The sequence below is a fragment of the Protopterus annectens genome, chromosome 8.part0 (assembly GCF_019279795.1).
Source record: "Protopterus annectens isolate FY-2018-M chromosome 8.part0, PAN1.0, whole genome shotgun sequence".
NCBI lineage: Eukaryota > Metazoa > Chordata > Ceratodontiformes > Protopteridae > Protopterus > Protopterus annectens.
This window is the reverse complement of record NC_056741.1, coordinates 786,792,453-786,818,865: the sequence shown is the minus strand read 5'-3', so window position 1 is coordinate 786,818,865 and position 26,413 is coordinate 786,792,453. Positions and strand designations below refer to the sequence as shown.

At 39.7% G+C, this 26,413-nt stretch overlaps 1 protein-coding gene across 1 annotated transcript in view; it reads right to left on the bottom strand.

The window, feature by feature from the left end:
* Window positions 1-26,413, bottom strand: part of ASPM (assembly factor for spindle microtubules) — a 2,279,206-nt gene that overhangs the window by 255,639 nt on the left and 1,997,154 nt on the right. The window contains exon 27 of the mRNA XM_044080257.1: window positions 9,118-9,272. Within this exon, the coding sequence (XP_043936192.1) occupies window positions 9,118-9,272 (155 nt within the window). The remainder of the gene's footprint in view (window positions 1-9,117; window positions 9,273-26,413) is intronic.

The following is a 26,413-nucleotide window of genomic DNA, read 5'->3' as shown; positions in this document are numbered from 1 at the left end:
CATCCCCACATGAGGGTATAAAGTTTAGTCCTTTAGAGAGGACTGAATAATGAGCTTCCTGCAGTTCAAAATCAGATAGGTTTAACATACCTCTGTAGATTTTCGGCTGACCTTGCCCACACCTAAAGGGCTGTCTAACTTTCTTTTATTAGGCGCTCCAACACGTGAAACAGGTGAATCCCTCAGGTTCGTGGAGCGCTCCCTAATAGTCTCAGGTTGTTCTAACAGAAACCGCTTATTGGAGAAATTAAGTGTCATTTGTTGCGTTTTCTTACTTATCACGTTAGAGACGCCATCATTAGTAGCAGTTACTTGCTTCCCATCTGAGGAGGCAAGAGTTTCTCCTACCAGCGTAGGGGGCGTCATACGGACTAAACCATCTGCTACTAGAGTCGAGGGGTTGGAATTCTTAGGTTCTCTATGTCCTTGATTTATTGGAGCAGTAGTATCACATATATCATCAAGAGTATCCAGTACATGACCAGTATGGTGCTTATTGGCTGTATTACTATTTTTATTATACTGAATATGACTTTCCCTTGGCCAAGAGAAGATATTAATATTACCTTTAGTAAAGTCGTTGATATCGCGAATAAGCTTTCGCTTCTTGGTGGCTTCCATCCTTATGTCAAATGCCTGCATTCTCTCCACCATATGCTGGTATCCTTCAGACAGGCTTAGAAAAGCAGGCATAGTCACTAAATCATTTTCAAGTATTATAATTTCTTTTTTAAGTTCTTCCTCAATAGCCAGGAAATGTTCATTCATAAGGCACATATAATCTATGCCCAGCTTGATGTTTAATTGCTGCCATTTTTCGAGCAGTTCTGGATATGTGTTCCCATATGAGGGCATTTTAAGGATTCTAAGCCCTCTGGGAACAATTCCTCTGTCAATATACGCAAGAAAACTAAAGCGCTGCCACTGCAAGCTCTTAAAATTGTTGGCTTTTCTTTCCAGCAGTTGTAAAGATTTATTAAACTCTGAAATAACATCTTGAGCAGGTGTAGAACTGTCCACAGGTATATTGCTAACTTCTTCAGCAACATTTAACAAAGGGTTAGTCTCCATATTAATAAGAGACTTAATAGAGACCATTTAATTTGCCATACATAGGCTAAAAAGGCTGCCAAACAGACCTTACTGGTGGAATATCCTCTGAAACAGCAGGAAACAGATATCCAAAAAACAGGTGCCAACTTCCAAATTCACAAAACGAGAAACTCTTTTGGCTGTCGGTCATATGACCTGTTTGGACCTATATATAAAGAATAAGAACTTTTGTATTTTATTATTGATGAAGGATTGTATCCGAAAGCTTTGCTGTTTGCATTAAAGTGTTTTTTTCCTACTGAGTTTTTCGTTTTGTGAATTTCGAAGTTGGCACCTGTTTTTTTGGCTATTTGTTTCCTGCTATTTCAGAGGATTTTCCACCAGTAAGGTCTATTTGGCAGCCTATTTAGCCTACATATGGCAAATTCAATGGTCTCTATTAAGTCTCTTATTAATATGGAGACTAACCCCTTGCTAACTGTTGCTGAAGAAGCTAGCAATATACCTATGGACAGTTCTACACCTGCTCAAGATGTTATTTCAGAGTTCTATAAATCTTTACAACTGCTGGAAAGAAAAGCCAACACTTTTAAGCGCTTGCAGTGGCAGCGCTTTAGTTTTCTTGCGTATATTGACAGAGGAATTGTTCCCAGAGGGCTTAGAATCCTTAAAATGCCCTCATATGGGAACACATATCCAGAACTGCTTAAAAAATGGCAGCAATTAAACATCAAGTTGGGCATAGATTATATGTGCCTTATGAATGAACATTTCCTGGCTATTGAGGAAGAACTTAAAAAAGAAATTATAATACTTGAAAATGATTTAGTGACTATGCCTGCTTTCCTAAGCTTGTCGGAAGGATACCAGCATATGGTGGAGAGAATGCAGGTATTTGACACAAGGATGGAAGCCACCAAGAAGCGAAAGCTTATTCGCGATATTAATGACTTTACTAAAGGTAATATCTTCTCTTGGCCAAGGGAAAGCCACATTCAGTATAATAAAAATAGTAACATAGCTAATAAGTACCATACTGGTCCTGCACTGGACACTCTTGATGATATACGTGATACTACTGCTGAAATAAATCAAGGACATAGAGAACCTAAGAATTCCAACCCCTCACCTCTAGGAGCAGATGGTTTAGTCCGTACGACGCCTCCTACGTTGGTAGGAACTCATGCCTCCTCAGATGGGAAGCAAGTAACTGCTACTAATGATGGCGTCTCTAACGTGACAAGTAAGAAAACGCAACAAACGACAATTAATTTTTCCAATAAGCGGTTTCTGTTAGAACAACCTGAGGTTATTAAGGAGCGCTCCACGAATCTGAGGGACTCACCTGTTTCACGCGTTGGAGCGCCTAATAAAAGAAAGTTAGACAGCCCTTTAGGTGTGGGCAAGGTCAGCCGAAAATCTACAGAGGTACGTTAAACCTATCTGATTTTGAACTGCAGGAAGCTCATTATTCAGTCCTCTCTAAAGGACTAAACTTTATACCCTCATGTGGGGATGACTTGGTTTCAGCTCTGACAGATTTGAAGAAGTTTACTAGACTGTTGAATTTAAAGCTATTGTTTGGTAATACCTCAACAATAGAGGGAAGCTGTAAACGTTTAAGTACTTTCATTCCCGTTAATGTACCAGTGGTCAAGGCATTTCACGATTTATGTGAGCTTCAGATTAGAAATTTGTATAATGGCACTGTTAAAAATAGTAAAAAACGTTTTAACTTGACATTTGAAGAATTTAAAGTGTTTAAGGAATTACAGTCTAGTCAAAATATTTTAATTAAACAAGCTGATAAGGGTGGAGTAGTGGTGCTTATGGAGAGGGCCAAATATATTTCAGCTATGTCCCTTTTGCTTTTAGATGATGCTGCATTTAAATGTATTACCTGTATGGATGTAAAAAAATGCATTGCGTATGTGAACATGGTCATTTATGAGCTGCAATTGCACGGTGATATAGATATAGATTTATTTAATTATTTGACTGTTTCTTGCCCTGTAACTCCACAACTTTATGGCATTCCTAAAATTCACAAGTCTATGAGTGATCCACCTATGAGACCTATTGTCTCAGGTGCTGGTTGGGTGACCGAGCCCATATCTATTTATTTGCATGGACAACTCCAACCATTCCTTATTGAATGTGATTCTATTCTGCGAGATACCATCAATTTTCTGCAAAAGTTAAAGGTTTAGTATAGTATAGGAAAGGTAGATTTGGCCGTTAAGAAGTATTATTTGGTTACACTGGACATTGTATCTTTGTTTACGGTCATCCCGATTGATGCTGGTATTGAGTTAAGGGAATTTTTGGTATCATGTCCCAGTCCGAATTTTGAAAAAATTGAAAATATATGTAGTCTTATGGATGTCATATTAAAGAATAACGTTTTTCTTTTTGATGATTCTCTGTACCTTCAGCTTACGGGTGTGGCTATGGGTACTTCAGTAGCCAATACGTACGCTAATCTGGTACTTTACCAGTGGGAAAGGAAATACTTGTTTAGTGATACTAACCCATATAGACACAATATTAAGTTTTTTCAGCGTTTTGTTGATGACTGTTTTTTGCTTTGGGAAGGCACATTGGTAGATTTGAATGAGTTTGTGGCTTATCTAAATTCAGCATCTTCTTTTTTAAAATTTAAAATGTGCTATTCAGAAACTGATATTACTTTTTTGGATATTAACTTGACACTTGAAGGAGGCCTTATACAGACAAATTTACATAGGAAAGATGTTTGTGCGGGGAGATATACACATGCTAGCAGCATGCATGCACCGCATACTTTTAGAAGCACTGTAAGGTCCCAGTTATGTAGACTGAGTAGATTCAATACTGATGATTACTGCTTTGATAAACAGTTGGATGACATGCTAGCAGATTTTGCCTTTAGTGGATATGATGATATGTTATTGCTTGATGAGAAAAGGAAAGTGTTGGAGGATAGAAAGACGGTGCTGGGGCCAATTTTTCTCACAAATACTCCAGACGTGGGGGATAATACTACATCCAGTTTACATGAAGCAGTAGTTAGGTACTTGACATCTTTCAGTATGAGAACACCTTCTATTAAACAAATTGTATCTAAGAACTGGCTAATTTTAATGACCTCTAATGATTTGAAAGCAATATTAGGTAATAGACCTTACTTTGCCTATATAAATATGAGAACTCTCAAGAGTTCATTGTGCTATAAAGACTTCCGTACTAGTAATATTATATCCCCATTTGGTGGTTCTGGCACACACAAATGTTATAATTGCTCATGTTGCGAGGACATTATTGATGATGAGACTGGCACATTTGTACATCCGGTAAATAGGATGACGTTTAAGTTCAATGTAGCAGCGACTTGTGCAACGACGCACGTGGTATACCTGGCTACTTGTGTAGCCTGTGAGTCCTTCTATGTAGGCAAAACTACACATAAGCTTAAGGAAAGGATCACAGAACACAAATCTGACATCAGGAGATGTATAGATAGGAATGCCTTATATAGACATATATTGGAGTGTGGACAGCTACATTCTTTTAAGTTTAGGGCCATAGATTCTGTTCAGCCTTCCCCCAGAGGTGGGGATATAAATAACACCTTGGAAATTAAAGAATATGGGTGGATTTTGAGGCTCGCCAGTGATTCTGTACCTGGCTTAAATAGTATAGTTAGCCTTAAACCAGTTTTGGTTAAGCTTAGTAAGTTTAGATTGTGATATGCAAATTTAATAAAATGTATATATATATATATATATATATATATATATATATATATATATATATATATATATATATATATATATATATATATATATACACACACACACACATATATATCTTTCTAACAATACATTTGTTATTGATATATGTATTAGTAGTAGCATGTCTTATATGTTTTACATATGCTTTTTATATAATTTTTTATATATTTTATACTTTTATCTTTTATATTTGTCCTATATTGGTGTATTTAAATATTCAGGTCATATGATCTTTTGGCTGTCGGTCATATGACCTGTTTGGACCTATATATAAAGAATAAGAACTTTTGTATTTTAGTATTGATGAAGGATTGTATCCGAAAGCTTTGCTGTTTGCATTAAAGTGTTTTTTTCCTACTGAGTTTCCTGTTTTGTGAATTTGGAAGTTGGCACCTGTTTTTTGCAATTTATGTAGAACACAGCCCGGGATGTTGTCAGGTCCGATGGAAGCTGTATTCTTGGCCTTGGCCAGTGCAATTTTAACCTGTGCAGCTGTAATATTGGGTACTTGGCATTCCACAGGTATTGTGATTGGCCCTTTAGGGGGCGAGAGGGGATAAAGTTGGCACTGAATCTGTCAATCAGTACACTGGCAATGTCTGTTGGCTCAGTATAGGAGTTACCATTGTGTAGTAGTTCAAAGCAAATCTGAGCATTGCCTTGTAGCTATCTGACAATTATAGAAGGCCTTGTGGTTCTCTTTAGTATCTGTTGCTATTTTGTTTCCGTAGCTAGCTTTGAAGGATTTGATGAGGGATCTCAGCTTTTTGTTAAGGCTGACAAAGAAGTTTTTCCAGTCCTGGGACTTTGCCTTGTTTTGCAACAGTTTCTTCCTTCTGTTGTAGAGTTTTGTTTATGGCAGGGGACCACCAGATTGGCTTCCTTTTTTGGAGGAGAGTGTCTTGGTTCTGTTGGGAATGGTCTGTTCCATGCATTAGTGTAGGTGTTAGTACAGTACACTGGAGTATGATTCTGCCGTCTTGCATCTATTTTCCATTTGCATGGGCAATGTAAAGTTAGCCACCTCAGTTTTTAGAAGCCCAGAGTTGGCTTTGGAAAAGATTTTACAGTGGTTTCCTTTGCGGGGGGGTGGGGGGGGTATTCATGGTGACCAGCATGTGGTCAGATCTGACCAGGAAGGAGTTGACTATTGGTGTACAGCAACGGTCGCCCATATTAGCAATAACCAGATTGAGAATGTTGCTACCCCTAGTGGCGGTAAGAATGAGCTGGGTCCAGGGTATTGGAATCGATGAATTCCAGGAAACAATGAGCAAGTGTGTTGGTACTTGAGTAGTTTTCCCAGTTAATAGAGGGACATTTAAAGTCACCCAGTATGAGGGTGTCGGGATGGACTTTAATATTTTACAGGATGTTTTGGAATGTGGAGTGGGATTCTTGAGACATGGTAGGGGATCTATAGCAGACAATAACCTGGATTGCAGTTTTGCCCAGTGTTAATTGTACCTGGAGCATTTCTGAGGTGTTATGTTGGGCAACTAGCCTGGAGGTGTGCATATCCTTTATGAATATGGACACCACCACCTTTAGGGCTTCGATCCACATTTTGGGGCCGAAAGGTGTGGTATGAGTTGCATACAGCCTGGTAGTGCAGGAGTGCTTTCAGGTGCCTTGAATCAGGTCTCTGTTACTGCACAAATGTCGATGTTCTCCATTTTGAGGAGTGCTTTGAATGAGTGCATTTTGAGATTGAGTAGCATAACCCTCAGATTACATTTGCTTGTAGCTGTTATGGTGGCAATTTGGTCCTCTGGACATTGCCTAAAAAAGGCACTAAAGTGGTGGCAAGGGCCTTGGCCAGTATCCAAAATCCCAGGGGTGAAAGATGCAGGCCATCTCTGGCAAAGCATCGAGGTCTGTCGATCATGTCACCCTAGGCAGACAGATACTTGATTCCTTTGGAATGCCACCAGAAACTTAGCCAATTATTTAAGTTAATCATTTTTTGTTTATACTGTGGTATCATTCTTGGTGACGGTAAGATGCTATTTAGAGCTAGGGTCATGCCTTCCTGGGCTACATGATCTGAAAGCTCCTCCATGCCTCTTTTCATGTAGTCCAGGGAGGTACGTCTTAGGTTGTTCATACCAACATGAACAATGACAGTCATATCTGAACCTTCTGTGGAATAACCTGAGTGCGTGCGTTATGTGGCGTATCCTGGCTCCTGACAGCCAGCTGACCATTACCTTCTCCTTATTCAACCTTGTGAGTGGGACATCAGTGTGCCTTACTACTGAGTCACCTATAAGTGTATTAGGGTAAGCAGTTTTGCCTTAGGGGCTTTGGTTGTGTGCCATACTGTTTGTGTGAGCTGCGTGTCTCATGGTTTGTGCTGTGGTGCAGTGGTTGCATGTGTTTCTGCCTTGGAGGTCTCTGTTGTTTTGGTAGATTTTTATTGAGAGCCTCCACAAAGGTGTGTGTGTGTTTTGTGTTATTATGTGATAGTTGTGAGGGTATGTGGCTGTGTGTTCCTTGTGGTGTGGTGCAGTGCTAGTGTTGACCTTTTCCTCTTGAATGGCTATTCCAGTCTTGGCTGGAGAGTGCATGGCTTCCAATCTGGATAAATAAGTGCATCTCTCGCAAGTCCGAGTGTTCTGGGATAAGAGGAGAGGGTTGTCAGTGTACATGAGGCAGTTCATACATTGCCTCAGGATACCCAGGTTCACCAGGTTAACAGGAGAAAGCACGGGGAACTGACCTTTGGACATGCCTGGAGGGGTTTATAATTTTTTAAGTACTGAGGCTGTTTCCTTTATAGAATGTTTAGTGCTGGTAACAGTCTGTGTGCTACAGTAATTGCTATGGGAAGTTTGGATAAGTGCTAAATGTATAAGCTTGTTTAAGTGCAGAGAAGAAGAGAAGTAGCAAGATCTAAGGGAAAATTTGAAGAGTACACTTTCTGGCACCGGGAATAGTTTTACCCTAGCTTAGTGGCACTGCGTATTGCGCAAACCCGCACAAATACGAGGCTTTAAGGCAGAAAGTTAAAAGGGATACAATGCAGCCCAAAATGACCAATAAGGTAAAATTTCAGAGCTGGAAACCACTCCTCTAGAGGTAGAAAGGCTGCATGGCTGACATCAGCTCATTCCTCCATGGGGGGTGAGAAACCGTTTGGCCCATAGCATTGATGACATTTAAAAGAGTCTGGGGTGCACTTTCCACCTATAGAGGTGTGTTGACTTGCTCTGTATTGGGAGGAAACAGGAAGGGTGTGTACATGGGAACACTCACTCCACCTCTCTCTTTGACCAGGCAGCTATGTTGAACACACTAGGGGAAAAAAGGCTAGACTGCACCAGAGGACCTGCAGCTGGCCTGCTCTTAAGTCTCAATGCTGGGGGGATTGGATGGGGCAGTTAGGACTATCCAGACAGGAAAAAGTAGGCCACATGGCTCTTGCCTCTACAGAACAGATGGATCGATTAGGTGCAGGTAGTGGAGCCACTGGGCAGGGGGTCTTATGGAGTGGGAGAAGGGAATTAAGCAGGATTAAAGAAAGCAAATTATTCTTCAAACTACTTTATCAGTCTGTAATGTATCAGAAGTTTAAAGTCGTGAAACACAAAGTAGACATGTAGACCTTAAATGTTTGGTATTTCAGACCCAACTCCTAGATGTACCAGCAGTAAAGAAGGCAATTAATGCAGACTGAATGACATCAGATTCAGCTGATGTAGTGCATCACAGAAGGATAGCTGCTTACACATGACAATGTACGGGGACCTGGTAAAAGGTTCACTAAAGCATTTCTGATATGACACCTGCAGCTAAGCTCACAGGAATGTGTGAGATTTACAGAAGCAAGTCAGCCTTGACTTTCAGTTTGTCTTCCCATAAAGCTACAGAAGACTATGGTCATGACTAGAACATCTCTCTCATTGCCAGAGACTAATGAAGTCCTCCAGGATCATATTGGATATCTTTATATGAACCTTCATCAATAGTTGAGAGCTGAAAAGAGGAGGGGGATGACTGAGAAAACATCTTACCCGCTTATGGACAATACATTCACTGTTCACATTCCAGACTAGAAGAAGCAGAAATTGGAGGAATGCATTCTCCCCAACAGAAAGATCTCTAGCCATACCCAAAAAGATCTGCTTTTTTTTGTGGTACTCTTCAGTATACTAAGTGCTGTACTGCTGTATTCTGATAGGGCACTGAGGAATTCATGTGTTTTCTTTGAAAATTAGAATCTTTAAATAATCACACTTAAATTTACCTCAAAACATTTATAAAATATAGAAATAAATGCAAAAAATACCTTTGAAAGATTAAGCAGGACCTGAATTGCATATTTAATGATTTCCATGCATGGAACACTGCGGTTACAACTTCTGATCAAAATAAAAATATTTATAATCGCTCCACTCTGCACAAGATATTCACAGCAAACCGAAGACAGTCTGGTTGCAACCTCTGGGGAAAAAATGATAAAATTACTAATCCGCATTATGTTCAGTTTATTCTTGCTGTTAAACATTTTACACAAGAAAATGAGAAAGTAGAAAGTTGTGTGGTAAAGGCTTGTTATGTATTTGCAGAGATATCCCAAACATACAATGGCAGAAAAAAAGTGATCAGTGAGAAGAATAACATCCATCTCTGCCCAACTTTACAGTAAATACTATAGCAATATTAGAGATAAAATTTAAAGACATGTTATATGGGCTTAGACTTTGAATTATAGTGCCATTTCTGCACTTTAATAGCTTTAAAAAAATCTTCATAAAAATTCTGACATACAGATGAATGGAGAATTTTCTGGTAGAGGTCCTAGCAGATGCAGCCACTTCAAAGGGTGATGATGCACCGTCTGTGGTTCAGTCTAACACTGTCTCTAGGACCATACCACAAATTCTTATTTTAGCAGTGCACTTTTCTGAGGTATTTTAAGATTAAATTAATTTCTAGTCACAAGTGAGTAATTTTTGGAGTATTTTTGGTCTCTTCATTTCAGATTGTCACCATCTGTTTTCAGTTTAACAACAGAAATAAACACATTATATTTAAAACTAATTTGGTAAACTGGCATCATATCTTTGTGTATATGTATAAGTTGCTACCAGTCCTGCATGTTTAATTTATGGGAAATTGGATATATAAATACACACACACAGAAAATACAGTTCTGTAAGAGCTGTGCGAGGTACTTCCTTTAAACAAAAGATGGCTATGTTCCCTTGAATCTCCTTAGTGTTCCTCCTCTTCACGAAGATATCTGAAAGCCATCTTCTTTCTAAGCAACAGCCATATCATAGCTTTAACTCTGTGTGGCCACTTGATGGCAGAAAAAATATAATAGCAGGAAAAACATTGCAACAGACAGACTTTGTAAACCACAACACTATATAGCCATATGACAAATTAGTACAGTGATCAGCTGAACAATCCAAGGCTGACACAGGTTTGTAACTTTGGCCTTAGCAGCTTTTCATTAATTTATAAAGAAGCTTAGGCATTTTGAAGCTGTTATAAAAATCTTGTAAAAAAAGATTAAAATTACTACCAGACAGCTGTACCAGTGGAAATCCTTTCAGATTTCCAAAGAGATAAGACAGTATCTTCTTGAAGTTAACAGCAGCGGCCACCTCTCCATGTCACATCGTATCTAGAAGTGGTCCAGAATCTGTATCTCTAACATCCACAAAGCATACTCACTTAGATTACTGAAACAATAAAGCACTAACAGAGAGCAAACAACGCAGAAAATAAAAGAAAAAGGGAGAAGAAATTAGAAATGAAAAGGAAGAAAAGAAATGAACCACCTACTGGTGTGGTAAGTGTTAAAAATACTGTGCCAAGTATTTCTTTTCCTTACATCATTTCTGTAGTCTTCACCTATGATTAGAATCAGAGGATTAAGAAATGGAGGAAGCACTGTAGGTCTCATACCTAACCTTAGCTTAGAATGAATGGGCCACTCAACTAATTGCCTAGTGAAAAACAAAGACCAAGTCGCAGCCTCATATATGTCCAGGTCAGAAATTCCTCATGAGAAAGCGACTGAAACATTGTAGAAGAATGTCATAGGACCAGCCCATAACAGACATACTCCTGGAGTCATAGCAGAAAACTACAACCAATGCTTGCTAAGCAAAATATACATTTATTCAAAACTTACTAAATGTTAAGTTCAAAACTGCAGACAAGGAATCCACAGTGAACATCATATCCAAACAGTGCCCACCCAGAATGAATCAGAGGAACCTCAGGTATGAACCCCAGGCAATGTTGTGTGAAAAAGAGTTGATCATGTCAGACACCATTGACAAGTCCTGTTGCCAGCAAAGTATGACCCTGAAGAGTCGCCATCTGGATGAGATATACATGATATTCTTGTTGAATTCTCAAATCTAGAATGGAAATTTTGTCTTTCAGTCTCATCAGAACTAGGAGACACAAACAAAACTTCTTGTCCCCTTTGAGAATTAGAATGCACTCCTGTTTTAAGAGGTATGTGCAGACAGTTTGACCTTTTAGCAAATCCCTTTCTGAGGATGGCTTAATCACTCTACAATCCATGTCCAAGACGGTACAGTTATGCGATGACTCACATCATGAAAGCAGATACAAAAATAATAGTATCAATGTATAATTCATATACAAATGTTAGGTTATTTGTCAGAGGTGACATAGATCTTCAGATAGGTCTGCTTAGCAGTCAGAAGTGTTGCAGTCAACACTGCTGCAATCTTCAGTTGTGGCCATTACATGGTAGCCCAGATATAAAAGACAGTAACCCGTGTGCCTTCCAATGCTCTTTTTGAGTGCCCAGAAAAAGGCAGAGATCACTAACGAATGCTCTTGTGGCAGGCTAAAGGAACCAAAGAAAAAAGGCTATTGCTACATATTTATGCACAAGGATGTAGCTAAATACACAAATATGTTTACTTACCTACAGCTAACTACGTGAAGGTATGAATATAAGCATGAATAATCCAATAGTCAACCAACTTAGATTATGAAAAATATATGCCGCGGTGGTACGGCGGTAGCGTTGTTACCTCACAGCAAGAGGTTCTCCTGTTCGATTCTCGGCTGGGCTTGGGAGTGTCTTCTGTGTGGAGTCTGCATGTCCTCCCCGCGGTTGGGTAGTGTTCGAAAGACATGCGTGCGTAAATGGGTGTGCCTTAGTTGAAGGCTGGGCGTCGAGCTGGCACCTCGGCGTTTCGTAAAAATCTACAGCCAATCATTAGCAGACTGGAGTTCCGCTGTGGCGACCCCTAACTGGGAAAAGCCGAAAGACAAACAACAACATTCATGATTACATTAGGTTTAACTAAGAACAAAAACATGAGGGAGTCAAAGAGTATGTCCTGTAAATGCTACTAGACTCACTATGAACACATTATTAAGGGGTGGGCAGGAAGGAGACTGTCTTCTGCAGTGGATCCATTCTTACATTTTCTGATATGGTAAGTTATTTACTGTACCATGTACATTTTAAGAATCACTGCTGCAGGACTGATACACATTTACTGGAACAGTACAAAGCAGGACAATGTATAGACTCAAAGCTGTTCTTAAGAACTCCTTGCAGAAAGAGCAAAACCTGATCTGGACAATTTAAAGTGTTTTCAGGGGGTATAGAACGGATAACCAAGTAGCAAACTTCATAAATATTCTTAAGCAGATACATATCGAATAAAGCTACATAGATTTCACTGACCTGATCAAGTAAGTTGCGATACATGACACCAGCCTTAAATCAGGATGATAATTTTATTACATAATCTTCTATATTCCTATATCCAGACCGGTTTCGGCTACCAAGCCTTCCTCAATGGATAGAAAAAAATTTTTAAACAATAAAATAATGACAAATATTTATACTGTTTCCTAATCAATGGAAGCAGTGGTATAGCCCAACCTAGTGGTTGGAGTGTTTTAACACTGTTCAACACAAAATTAACTGCACTATGATAAATTAAAAAAAAAACAGTTCTTGAATATATTGATAAAACTATTTATGTTGAGAAGCCCAACAAAACCAGTTGTATCTATCAATATATAATAAATAAAGAAAATAGCCCTTAAGTTCAATTGAAGCCCGACCAACATATTCTATTTTTTGACCCATATATGTCCACATTTACAATCTGTTTTCTCTGAGTATGCAACTAGTTTAATATATAATGCTAACAAATACATAATACATAGCTTGTATATATAAATTTGTAAATAAAAAATTGTATATATATATATATATATATATATATATATATATATATATATATATATATATAGTGAGATATCTGAGCATCAACAGACAAAACTCTTCATCCTATCAAAATCTCTAGAATCTAATAAACCTAGAGTTCATAACATATCCAATTGGAATATCCTGGTATGTTAAATATCAACATTTATATCTGCTCCACGATATTTAAACATATATATATATATATTTTTTTATTATACCCATGATAAACTAGTTGTAACCCATAAAAATGTCCTGCTGTACATTATCAACAACTCCATGAATATACAATATTGGTAAATGGGATGTAGGACATAATGTGTATATGTACATGTATAAGTAAATATTCCAAGGTTAGAAATAATCCTCTATCAAATCTTATGACTTAAAAATGAAATGAGCATGTCACTATATCTAACCAGTATAGTCTGCATAGGAGTATAACTAACTATTACCACCAAACAACATATAAGTCGTCATGTTAGTGATCTAATGTATAACTTTGTAAGAGGACCAGAGCAATCAATATAGACTGGCTCACACCAGCCTTGAACTCATAATGCTGACGAACAGCATACATCTTAAGGTTATTTATAAATGGTCATTAAGACCCGGCAGAAATAATCCCCCAAGATTAGTAATCCAATACTTTTCCTTATGATTTAAAATAGCATGCCAACCTTGTTGGTTACTTCTGTCCCCTGTGATTTTATCAATAACCATAAAATGAGCATTACCATGTTTAATGGTATGTCTGTATAAGGCATTAGTTTCTTTTCTGTTCCTGATGTCGCTTTTATGTTCTGTCATTCGTATTCTAAGTGACCATGATGTTTGGCCCACATAAAATGCCTTACATTGGCAAGTGGCTAGTGGCTAGATAAATGATCCAGGTGCTACTACAATTAGCGAACACCCTAGATTGATATACTCTGTTCGTATTAACACTAGTAAATTCTTTAAGTTTGCTAACATGTGAACAAGAGCTACAATGACCACATGGGAAGGTACCCAGAAGTCTGTCTCCAGTTAAAGTTGTTTGTTGATATATGGCACCCCCACTTTCCTTATATTTATAATGAGAAAAAGACCTCCTAGGGTTTTGCTCCGCCTGAATGAAATTTGGCATTTGGGGCCCAAAAGTTTTCTTAGTTCCTCATTTGCCAAAAGTATATTCCAATTCGAATTTAGTATGTTTCTTACCATGTGGTGGTTCCTGCCATATGTGGTCACAAACCTAAGGGTAGAATCCTCCTTAGTGTTGGTTGAGTTCCTATATTGTAACAAAGTGTTCCTTGTCTTGAGTGTTGCACCATTCACTTGCTTTATATATATATCCGAATCTCTATATCCCCTGTCCCTAAATCTGTGGTACAGATCTTTTCTGGCTTGTTCAAAATCCTGCTCAGATGAACTTGTGCATTTGATACGCAAAAATTTAGATTTCGGTATGTTTCGGATGGTGTGGTTCGGATGCATACTTGATGCATGAAGCAGTGCATTGTACTGCGGGTATTTACGATATGTTTTGGTGCTTAAAGTATGATCCGCATTTCTGTACACTGTGACATCCAGAAAGTCAATAATATCATGATGAAATGTTACAGTAAACTCAATGCCCCATATGTTTCCATTCAGATATTCAACAAACTCTTGTAAATATGCCGGATCCGCACCGCCACACCATCCAACAATCGTCCAAGTATCTACGCCAGATGTCAATCTCCACCATGTATAAATTATGTGATGGGTCATAAATAATGCATTCTTCAAAGTAGGCCATAAATAAATCTGCATATATGGGAGTGAAAGAGGCTCCCATAACCGTACCTTGTAGTTGCCAAAAACATTCCCCATGGAAATAAAAAACATTTTTATTCAACACATGTTCTGCCATGCAGATTAATAAAGTATTGAATCCAGGTGGATATAAAGCTGATCGTTCAAGCCAATATTGAAAGGCTTGTAGTCCAGCCCAGTGCGGTATACTAGTGTATAGTGATTTCACATCCAGCGTACACATTAACCACCCTTGTTCCAATTGTGTGTCTTGTATAATTTGAAGGAAATGGGTAGTGTCCTGTAATCGGGCTCTGACTGAAGTTGATAAGGGTTTCAGGTGATGTGTTAAGATGGCCGATAGAGGTTCTGTTAATGAGCCTATGCCCGATACGATAGGTCTACCTGGGGGTTTAGAAATAGACTTGTGTATTTTAGGAAGGAGATAGAGAATTTGTTTCTGCGGATCCTTAACCGTAAGTTGTTTCACAATGGTCTTGGTAATGATACCTTCTTCTTCACCTTGATTCAAGAACATATCAATTTCCTTCTTAAAAACATCAGTGGGATCAATAGACATGTGCATGTAGCATCGGGTATTTGCCAACAGTCTCTTGCCCTCGTTTAGGTAGTATCCCATATTCATAGTGCCTTTTTTAGGCAAGGCTCAAAAGACAAACCCACCTCCTTAGAAAACAAAAATGGAAAAAAACTAAGAGTAATGCTGCTCAACGCCAGAAGTCTAAATCTCAAGATGCAGGCACTCAATGCACTCCTCAGTATGGAGAACATCAACGTCTGTGCAGTAACTGAAACCTGGTTCAAGGCTCCTGAGAGCACCTGAGCGCTACCAGGCTATACCTCGTATCATGCTTTTCGGCCCCAAAACCCGGGCCGAACCACAAAGGGAGGGGGAGTGTCCATATTCATCAAGGACACCCACACCTCCAGGTTAGTAGCAACACATGAAGCATCAGAGACCATACAGGTGCAACTAACCATAGGCAAAACTGCAATACAACTGGTAGCATGTTACAGACCACCCTCCCAATCTCAGGAACCCCACCCAGCCTTCCTGAAGACATTGGAGGATATGAATGTATCACAAAATACCATCATACTGGGAGACTTCAACTACTCAAACATAGATTGGGTACATTATTCTAGCCCTAACACCCTAGCCCAAAGGTTCCTGGAATTCATAAATTCAAATGCACTGGAACAACTAGTCACCTCTCCCACTAGGGGAGATAATATACTAGACCTGATCATCACAAACATGGGGACAAAATGCTCCACACCGGAGGTATACCCCTCACTAGTGAGATCTGACCACAAACTAATCACCTTGGATATACATATCCCACCTCCACCCCCAGCACAAAAGACCACAGTGAAAAACTTCTCAAAAGCAGACTTCACTCTTCTTAAGACTGAGATGGTATCCTTTAAGCCCACTGGGCCAGTGGATATCACATCCCACAATGCCGAATCCTTCACAAATGCTTTCTATGGACATCTCCAAGAATGCATGGATCATGCAATCCCAAATAAATCCAAGTCCCTCTCCACCAAAGACAAGCGTCCTGTCTGGTGGACCTCAGCCATTAACAAATTGTATAACAAAAGAAGGAAGCTACTGCACGACAGAGCAAAATCCCATAAAGGGAAGACATCTCTGATCAACATTAGCAGAAAACTACGTTCTCTCATAAAAACATCCAAGGCCAACTTTGAGAGAAAAATCGCTAAGGACACTAAAGATAACCACAAAGCCTTCTTCAGCTTAGAAACATGGGCGGAAACCCTCAGATATGCTCAGAGTTAGTTCACAACAAAAAAAATACACTGAACCCACAAGATATTGCCAACATTCTGGCTGACAGGTTCAGTGCAAATTTCTCCCCTCCCTCACCCCCAAAAGAAGAAATACTTATCCCAGCTGAATGTAATCTCCCTGTCATCTCAGATGTCCAAGTGAGAACCGCCCTCAACAAAGCTAAAAACACAGCATCAATGGGACCTGATGGCATCCCGGGTTGCGTGCTACGTGAACTCCAAGAGGAGCTAACCCCGCACATAAAAATGCTATTTAACCTTAGCCTTACTACAGGATATGTACCTGAACACTGGCGTACAGCAACAGTGGTCCCACAATACACAAAGGGGGTACCTCTACAGACCCTGGGAACTACTGCCCCATAAGCTTAACCAGCCTGGTCTGCAAAGCTATGGAAAGAATCATTATGGAACTCAAACAGAGACATAGGGGACCTACAGACACTTGACCCCACCCAGTTCGGCTTTGTAAAGGGCAGATCCTGCCTTTTGAACCTGGTTGACTTTTTCGAAACAGTCACTAGAGCCATTGATGAGGGCAAAGCAGTCCATACAGCCTACCTGGACTTGGGTAAGGCCTTCGACACAATACCCTACTCAGGTATCATAGATAAGCTCAACAGCTTAAACGTAAACCCTTTTGTCACTAGATGGGTTGCAAACGGGCTAAAGGACAGAACCCATAAAGTTAAAATCGCTGGAGCAATGTCAGACTCAAAGCCAGTCACAAGTGGTGTCCCACAGGGATCTGTCCTGGGACCCCTCTTGTTCGGCATTTATTTCTCAGATGTTAAAGCAAACATGGGAGGGTTGTGGCTGACAAAGTTCGCAGATGACTGCAAACTAGGCGCCATAGTCGATACACCAGCGGACACATACATCCTACAAAAAGGCCTCTCAGAAACAGACAACTGGTGCCGGAGTCACGGCCTTAAACTAAATGCCAAAAAATGTATAGTCATCCCCTTTGAGAAAAACAAAGTACCCACAAATTATCACATAGACAGCAACCCACTGAGTACGGAAAAAGTAATCAGAGACCTAGGGACCCAAGTCGACAGCGACCTCTCATTTGACACCCACGTTGCCAAAGTGGTTAGAAAAACATTCTACCTTGCACACCTCATCATGAAGGGATACACATCCAGATCCAAGAATGTCATTGTACCCCTATACTCCTCCCTCATCAGACCCATGATCGAGTACAATTTGGTATGTACCTCACCCGGCATTTGCAACAGCTGGAGAGACCACAAAAGTACCTCACCAAGAGGATCAATGATCTCCAAAATATGTCTTATTCTGCCAGACTAAAGAAACTCCAGCTCTATTCAGTAGCATACCACCTGCTCAGAGGTGATCTCTGCCTGACGTACAAGGCCATGTCCAATCAGGATCTGATGGACATGCTCCACCTCAAAAAATCCAAATCCATCAGGACCACGAGAGCTAAAAGACTTAAACCTCGGCACAAGTATGAATAGGACATGCTGGAGGGATAGATTCATAACCCAGAGGCTTCCCATGCTTTGGAACAAGATCCCAGTTCATGTTAGGCAGAGCCCCTCACTGACTCTCTTCAAGAGAAATCTTGATGAGTGGATGGGAGATCGTAAGTTTACCCCAGGGATCACATCTGTGTCACTGCTAGACAGGGGCACAGTAAACTAATTCTATTATATAAGGGGACCTTCATTGTGTCACTACTAGACAGAGGCAGAGTATTTCTAAATCTATTCTGTGCATTTTTGTACCATTTCATGGGGTGGCGAAAGCCACATCACTATGGCTAGGCTTACAAATGCCCCAGGGCAGATAGCCTAGTACTTAACTATGAAACTATTACTACTACCGCATCTCCCTTGTCTGCAGGCAGAATGGCAATGTTATGATTGTGTCTTAGTTCTTCAAGGGCAACTTTTTCAGATGCAGATATGTTTTGGCCCAGAATGCATACTGACACCAGTCGAGGGACAGCAAGCACTAGGCCCAGGAAAAGACCCAGATCTATTCTAAAACCTAATGACAGATCCTTTGCCAGTACTTCAGGGGAGGAATCCTCCTATACGGACAATGATAGTAGTAGTTATCGCGAATCACCCAATCGCAAAAAGTCAAATGCCATACACCCTTTAGAAATAGGAAAAGGCGGCGGGGAGGCTGCAAACACAGACATGGGCATAAGATCAAACTCTGTAGAGGGGTTGATACAAACACTGTTGAACTAACTAAACATAATTATCACAATGTGTTGAACTTATCAGATGTACAGTTCACTAATGCACAAGAAACATTACTCAATAAAGGCCTTGGTTTTATCCCTGGTTTCTTTCAGATGAATACAATATTGTCAATGATATATTATCTTTTTGCCGTAATCTTAACCTTAAGTTGTTTTTTTTCAGATAATACTTCTCAAAGATCACAGGAATTCAGATTTTTCAAATCGGAATTCCAACCCCTGATGAACAAACACGTCTCTATATTTCTACAATAAGTCCTAAGAGATTTACATTTTCCTCACAGGGAATCATGCATTCTGGGCCAAAACATATCTGCATCTGAAAAAGTTGCCCTTGAAGAACTAAGGCACAATCATAACATTGCCATTCTGCCTGCAGACAAGGGAGGCGCGGTAGTAGTAATGAATATGGGATACTACCTAAACGAGGGCAAGGGACAATTGGCAAATACCCGATGCTACATGCACATGTCTATTGATCCCACTGATGTTTTTAAGAAGGAAATTGATATGTTCTTGAATCAAGCTGAAGAAGAAGGTATTATTACCAAGACCATCTGCAGAAACAAATTCTCTATCTCCTTCCTAAAATACACAAGTCTATTTCTAAACCCCCAGGTAGACCTATCGTATCGGGCATAGGCTCATTAACAGAACCTCTATCGGCCATCTTAACACATCACCTGAAACCCTTATCAACTTCAGTCAGAGCCCGATTACAGGACACTACCCATTTCCTTCAAATTATACAAGACACACAATTGGAACAAGGGTGGTTAATGTGTACGCTGGATGTGAAATCACTATACACTAGTATATCGCACTGGGCTGGACTACAAGCCTTACAATATTGGCTTGAACGATCAGCTTTATACCCACCTGGATTCAATACTTTATTAGTCTGCATGGCAGAACATGTGTTGAATAAAAATGTTTTTTATTTCCATGGGGAATGTTTTTGCAACTACAAGGTACGGCTATGGGAGCCTCTTTCGCTCCCATATATGCAGATTTATTTATGGCCTACTTTGAAGAATGCATGATTTATGACACATCACACAATTTATACATGGTGGAGATTGACATCTGGCGTAGATACTTGGACCATTGCTGGATGGTGTGGCGGGCGGATCTGGCATATTTACAAGAGTTTGTTGAATATCTGAATGGAAACATATGGGGCATTGAGTTTAATGTAACATTTCCTCATGATACTATTGACTTTCTGGATGTCACAGTGTACAGAAATGCGGATCATACTTTAAGCACCAAAACATATCGTAAATACCCACAGTACAATACACTGCTTCCTGCATCAAGTATGCATCCGAACCACACCATCCGAAACATACCGAAATCTCAATTTATGCGTATAAAAGGCATAAGTTCATCTGAGCAGGATTTTGAACAAGCCAGAAAAGATCTGTACCACAGATTTAGGGACAGGGGATATAGAGATTCGGACATATATAAAGCAAGTGGATGGTGCAACACTCAAGACAGGAACACTTTGTTACAATGTAAGAAATCAACCAACACTAAGGAGGATTCTACCCTTAGGTTTGATACCACATATGGCAGGAACCACCACATGGTAAGAAACATACTAGATTCGAATTGGAATATACTTTTGGCAAATGAGGAACTAAGAAAACTTTTGGGCCCCAAATGCCAAGTTTCATTCAGGCGGGGCAAAACCCTAGGTGGTCTTTTTTCTCATTATAAACATAAGGAAAGTGGGGGTGCCATATATCAACAAACAACTTTAACTGGAGACAGACTTCTGGGTACCTTCCCATGTGGTCATTGTAGCTCTTGTTCACATGTTAGCAAACTTAAAGAATTTACTAGTGTTAATACGAACAGAGTACATCAATCTAGGGTGTTTGCTAATTGTAGTAGCACCTGGATCATTTATCTAGCCACTTGCCAATGTAAGGCATTTTATGTGGGCCAAAGATCATGGTCACTTAGAATACGAATGACAGAACATAAAAGCGACATCAGGAATAGAAAAGAAACCAATGCCTTATATAGACATACCATTAAACATGGTAATGCTCATTTTATGTTCATGGTTATTGATAAAAATCACAGGGGACAGAAGTAACCAACAAGGTTGGCATACTATTTTAAATCACAAGGAAAGGTATTGGATTACTAATCTTGGGGGATTATTTCCGCCGGGTCTTAATGACCATTTATAAATAACCTTAAGATGTATGCTGAACATCAGCATTATGAGTTCAAGGCTGGTGTGAGCCAGTCTATATTGGTTGCTCTGGTCCTCTTACAAAGTTATACATTAGATCAGTAAAATGACGACTTATATGTCGTTTGGTAATAATAGTTAGTTATACTCCTATGCAGACTATACTGGTTAGATATAGTGTGACATGCTCATTTAATTTTTAAGTCATAAGATTTTACAGGTGATTATTTCTAACCTTGGAATATTTACTTATACATGTACATGTACACATTATGTCCTACATCCCATTTACCAATATTGTATATTCATGGAGTTGTTGATAATGTACAGCAGGACATTTTTATGGGTTAGAACTAGTTCATCATGTGTATAATAAAAATATATATATATAGGTTTGAATATCGAGGAGCAGATATAAATGTTGATATTTAACATACCAGGATATTCCAATTGGATATGTTATGAACTCTAGGGTTATTAGATTCTAGAGATTTTGATAGGATGAGGAGTTTTGTCTGTTGATGCTCAGATATCTCACTATATATATATATATATATATATATATATATATATATATATATATATACACACACACACAAGCTATATATTATGTATTTGTTAGCATTATATATTAAACTAGTTACATACTCAGAGAAAGCAGATTGTAAATGTGGAAACATACGGGTCAAAAAATAGAATATGTTGGTCAGGCTTCAATTGAACTTAAGGGCTATTTTCTTTATTTATTATATATTGATAGATACAACTGGTTTTGTTGAGCTTCTCAACATAAATAGTTTTATCAATATATTCAAGAACTGTTTTTTAATTTATCATAGTGCAGTTCATTTTGCGTTGAACAGTGTTAAAACACTCCAACCACTAGGTTGGGCTATGCCACTGCTTCCATTGGTTAGGAAACAGTATAAATATTTGTGATTATTTTATTGTTTAAAATTTTTTTTCTATCCATTGAGGAAGGCTTGGTAGCCGAAACCAGTCTGGATATAGGAATATAGAAGATTATGTAATAAAATTATCATCCTGATTTAAGGCTGGTGTCGTGCATCGCATTTTGCTGGTCGCTGGAGTTTGTCTGATTATGGTTTGACCGAGCACGCCATACTTGCGAGGCATTTGGTTTGACTGATCAAGTAAGTCTCATCCTTCTAAGTCAGTGTTTGTTGTACTTGTATTATAAAATAATGCAATTAGACAGCCACCGTGAAAGGGTAGTTATGGTTATTAAAATGGTTCTGCTGCTCTTTCAAAAAGGAAACAATTTTTTTTTTGCCTAATAGGTTTGGAATCTTACACCTAATACCTCAAAGCTTTGTGCACACAGGTGTGCAAAATTCTTCCCCCCCTTAATTCTCCTGCTTGTGAGAAATAAAATGAAAGCTGCACAAATCAGTTTATGACAAATTCAGAAACTGAAAAGGGCATTCAGGTAGGGTTTACGTAGATAAATAAACACACACACATGCATACTTTAGTTAACTGGATTAGTGAATTGGTCCAGAGACTGTTCTCAGACATGACCCAGGCAGCGTGGCAATCACGTCTATACAGGGCTCAGACATGACCCAGGCAGCGTGGCAATCACGTCTATACAGGGTTGATGTGTTAAGCCATTAGAGACAGTACCATAAGGTCTGTTATCTACTTCTGTTTATGAGGTACAGCAGTACCTCTATATTAGGCAAACAATGAGCATTCAGCCTTGACAACTGTTTAGTACTGCACAACTATAAACTTTAGACACACCTTTAAAAGAATACCACAAGTCTTTTCATACATTAAGGCTGACGGACCAGATTTTTTTTCTGGGGGTGGGGGCAATGAACTGTTTGGTTCTATGATGATAGCAATTCGTGATCCATAGCTATCCAGTTCAACTGTGGTACTGCATCATTACAGGAAGCAGTTTCTACTACCGCTCAATAAACTGAAGAATCTATATCGAGAAGGTTGGGTATGTCCAAAGATTCTTGGACAAAAACTAGCAAGTTTGTTGACCATCTGCTTCAGAGGACAGTATTCCTGACCTGGTCCTAATTAATACAGCTATTACATTTGGCACCTTAAAGTTTTTGCATTCCTGGTTAAGTCTGACTTGCAGACTTCTAACTACCTTTTTCAAAACCTCTAAAAGCCTTGCAGTCAGTAATTCTAAATTTAGGGAATTCAGACAGACAAACCTCTTGAAACTATATGATGATGATGATTCTTCTTTCGGCTTTTTCCCTGTTAGGGGTCGCCACAGCGGATCACCTGTCCGCTCATGACTGGCAGTGGAGTTTTACAGTGTCGAGTTGCCAGCCCGGTGCCCAACCTTCCACAGAAGGCACACACATGCATGCACTCACACCTAGGGACAATTTGGAGTGTCCAATCCACCTACAGCATGACTTTGGTATGTGGAAGGAAACCGGAGCACCCGGATGAAATACACACGACCACAGGGAGGACATGCAGACTCAGCACAGAAGGCACCCCAACAGATCGAACCAGAGAACCTCTTGCTGTGAGGCGGCAACGCTAAGTGCTGCACCACCGTGGCCACCCTTCAGCTATCCAAATTCACTTTTAACATTACCAGACCAACACCTTCACAGCTGTTATTTACACAAAGGAGTTTTATTCCCACACAGATAAGTGCCTTGTTATGGCTCTATTAGAGCAAGATACAACGAGAAATTTAAAAACAAACCATTCTGGTGGCCCACCATCTTAAATTAACTTTATTACAAGAGAAAAAAACTTCTTGAATCATACAACAGGTATACAATTTCTTGTACCAAGAATATCACTAATAAGGAACTAAAAGCTACTGTCAGAGCTAATAAGGCAAATCTTGAACTTAAATTAGCTTCTGAACTAAGAATAATTATAAGTTCTTCTGTTACATTAGAAAACAAAGAAATAACACTTGTCAATGTTCTAAATTTATCCAAAATGTCACCATTCACTCAAACCCAGCAGACACAAGTACATTAGCAGACTTTACCCCTGAATCAACTATTTTAATTACACAAATTCCCAAATCCCTTATACCTTCACAGGAACAAGTAGTGAAAATGCTCTCTAAAAATCAAAAATACTACTTCCATGGGACCAGATAATTTACCTTGATGCCTAATAAAAAGTGCCAAACACGCTCTTGGGGAGCCTCTCCTTAAATTACCTAGCCTGAACTTAGTTATAGGATTTGTCCCTGTCCCTGCAGTTGTGATGCTCTTATACAAGGGTAGTCCTACCAACAACCCATTACTGTGACTTGACTTGTCTGATTTGCTAAACCACAGAAAGCATCATATCTGACCTCAAACTATGATATCAGAAAAAGAAGTTATGTCTTACCATAACGTTCCATCTGTATTGTTGATCCTCGTTCAGTCATTACACATGGGTATCGGTTCCGACCTCAGAACCGAGCCGGCCATTTTCCAAGCTCGAGTCAGCTTCAAACTCTTGAGCTAAACTCTTACCCATAATCCCCCTCTCTCTGTTACCTCAGATTGAGTATTGCAAGTCAAAAGAAGGTAGAGGCTACCTCTGGTCAAATAACCTAAGAGAACCGGATGGAGAGATTCACTGGAAGCCACAGGAGGGGGAAGGAGGGAGAGTCGTAATGACTGAATGAGGATCAACAATACAGATGGAATGTTATGGTAAGACATATTTTCTTTATCTGATATTGTTAATCCTCGTTCATTCCTTACGCATGGGACAGAGTCCCCAGATACCTCTATTCCTGGGAGGCTCTCATGGAAGGACATTCCTGAGCACCACAGTACCGAAAAATGCTCTTCCCCTGGAGGCCAAATCCAATTTGTAATGATTGGTGAAGGTATGAGGCGTAGCCCAAGTTGCAGTTGCACAGATGTCATGTAAAGCTCTGGCATGGAAGGCAGCAGAAGTTGCCACCTACCTTGTTGAATGAGCTTTCATGGTAGCAGGCAACGAGATATTACGTTGTGTATAAATGAAGGTCACATAGTCCTTCAACCATCTAGTTAATGTGACCTTAGCAACAGCAGATCCTAATCAAGGTCCAGAAAAAGCCAAAAATAACTGGTCAGATTTACGAAAGGACCTAGTCCTGTTTAAGTAAAAACGGATTTGCCTGTGGATATCTAGGGTATGTAGGCAATACTCTCCTCTGTTTGAATGATTGGGAAAGAAAACTGGCAATTCAATGGTTTGATTAATGGACATTTCAGAGATCACTTTTGGCAGAAATGATGAATTAGTACTCAGAGACACTCTATCTCTATGAAAAATCAAGTATGGACTCTTGTTACATAAAGCTTGAAGCTCAGAAATACGTCTGTCAGAAGTAATGGTGACCAAAAACAAGGTTTTCCATGACAAATACTTGAGGTCGCAAGAAGAAGCTGGTTTGAAGGGTGGTACTTGTCAGAGCTTGTAGAACTAATAATAAATCCCATGGTTGAATAGGTTGTCTAAAAGGTGGCTTCAGATGATTCACACCTTTTATGAAGGTCTTGCACAATTTGTGGGACATAAGAGAGGAATCTTGGACACCCTCATGGAAATTAGAAATTGCAGCCAAATGAACTCTAATGGTAGAGGCCGATAGACCCAACTGGAAAAGGTCGGCCGGATAGTCTAGTATTTTCGACACTGGTGCTGAGAAGGTATCTACTTGTTTATCTTTCAGCCAACAGGTAAATCTTTTCCACTTGCTCAGATAAGTAATTCTAGTGGAAGACTTATGAGATGCAATGAGAGTGTCACTTACTGGTAAAGAAAGATCATTCTGCCTGGCAATCAAGGGAACTGGAGTAGCCAAGCTGTGAGCTTTAGGCTGTTCAAGTTGGGATGAATCAGATTCTGTGGATGTGAGATCAACTCCGGGGTTGGATGGAGAATCCATGGTCAATTTAGTAGGCGAGGCCAAAGGAAGGGGAACCAAATCTGTCGAGGCCAGTATGGTGCTATGAGGATCACTTTGCTCTTCAATCGACGAGCTTTCTTCAGAAACTGGGGAATGAGAGGAAAGGGTCGAAATACGTAAAGAAGACTCGAGGGCCCAATCGTGGACTAGAGCATCCCTGGGTGCCTGTCCAGGAGGGGGAATCAGGGCGAAGTAGTTGCTGCATTTGTAGTTGGTCGGGGATGCAAAGAGGTCGCAGCAAGGATGACCCAAGCGGTGGAAGATCTCTGCCGCTATCAAGGGATTCAGGGACCACTCGTGAGGCTGAAGAATACACCTGAGTCTGTCTGCTATCACGTTGGAACTCCCAGGAATGTGCGTT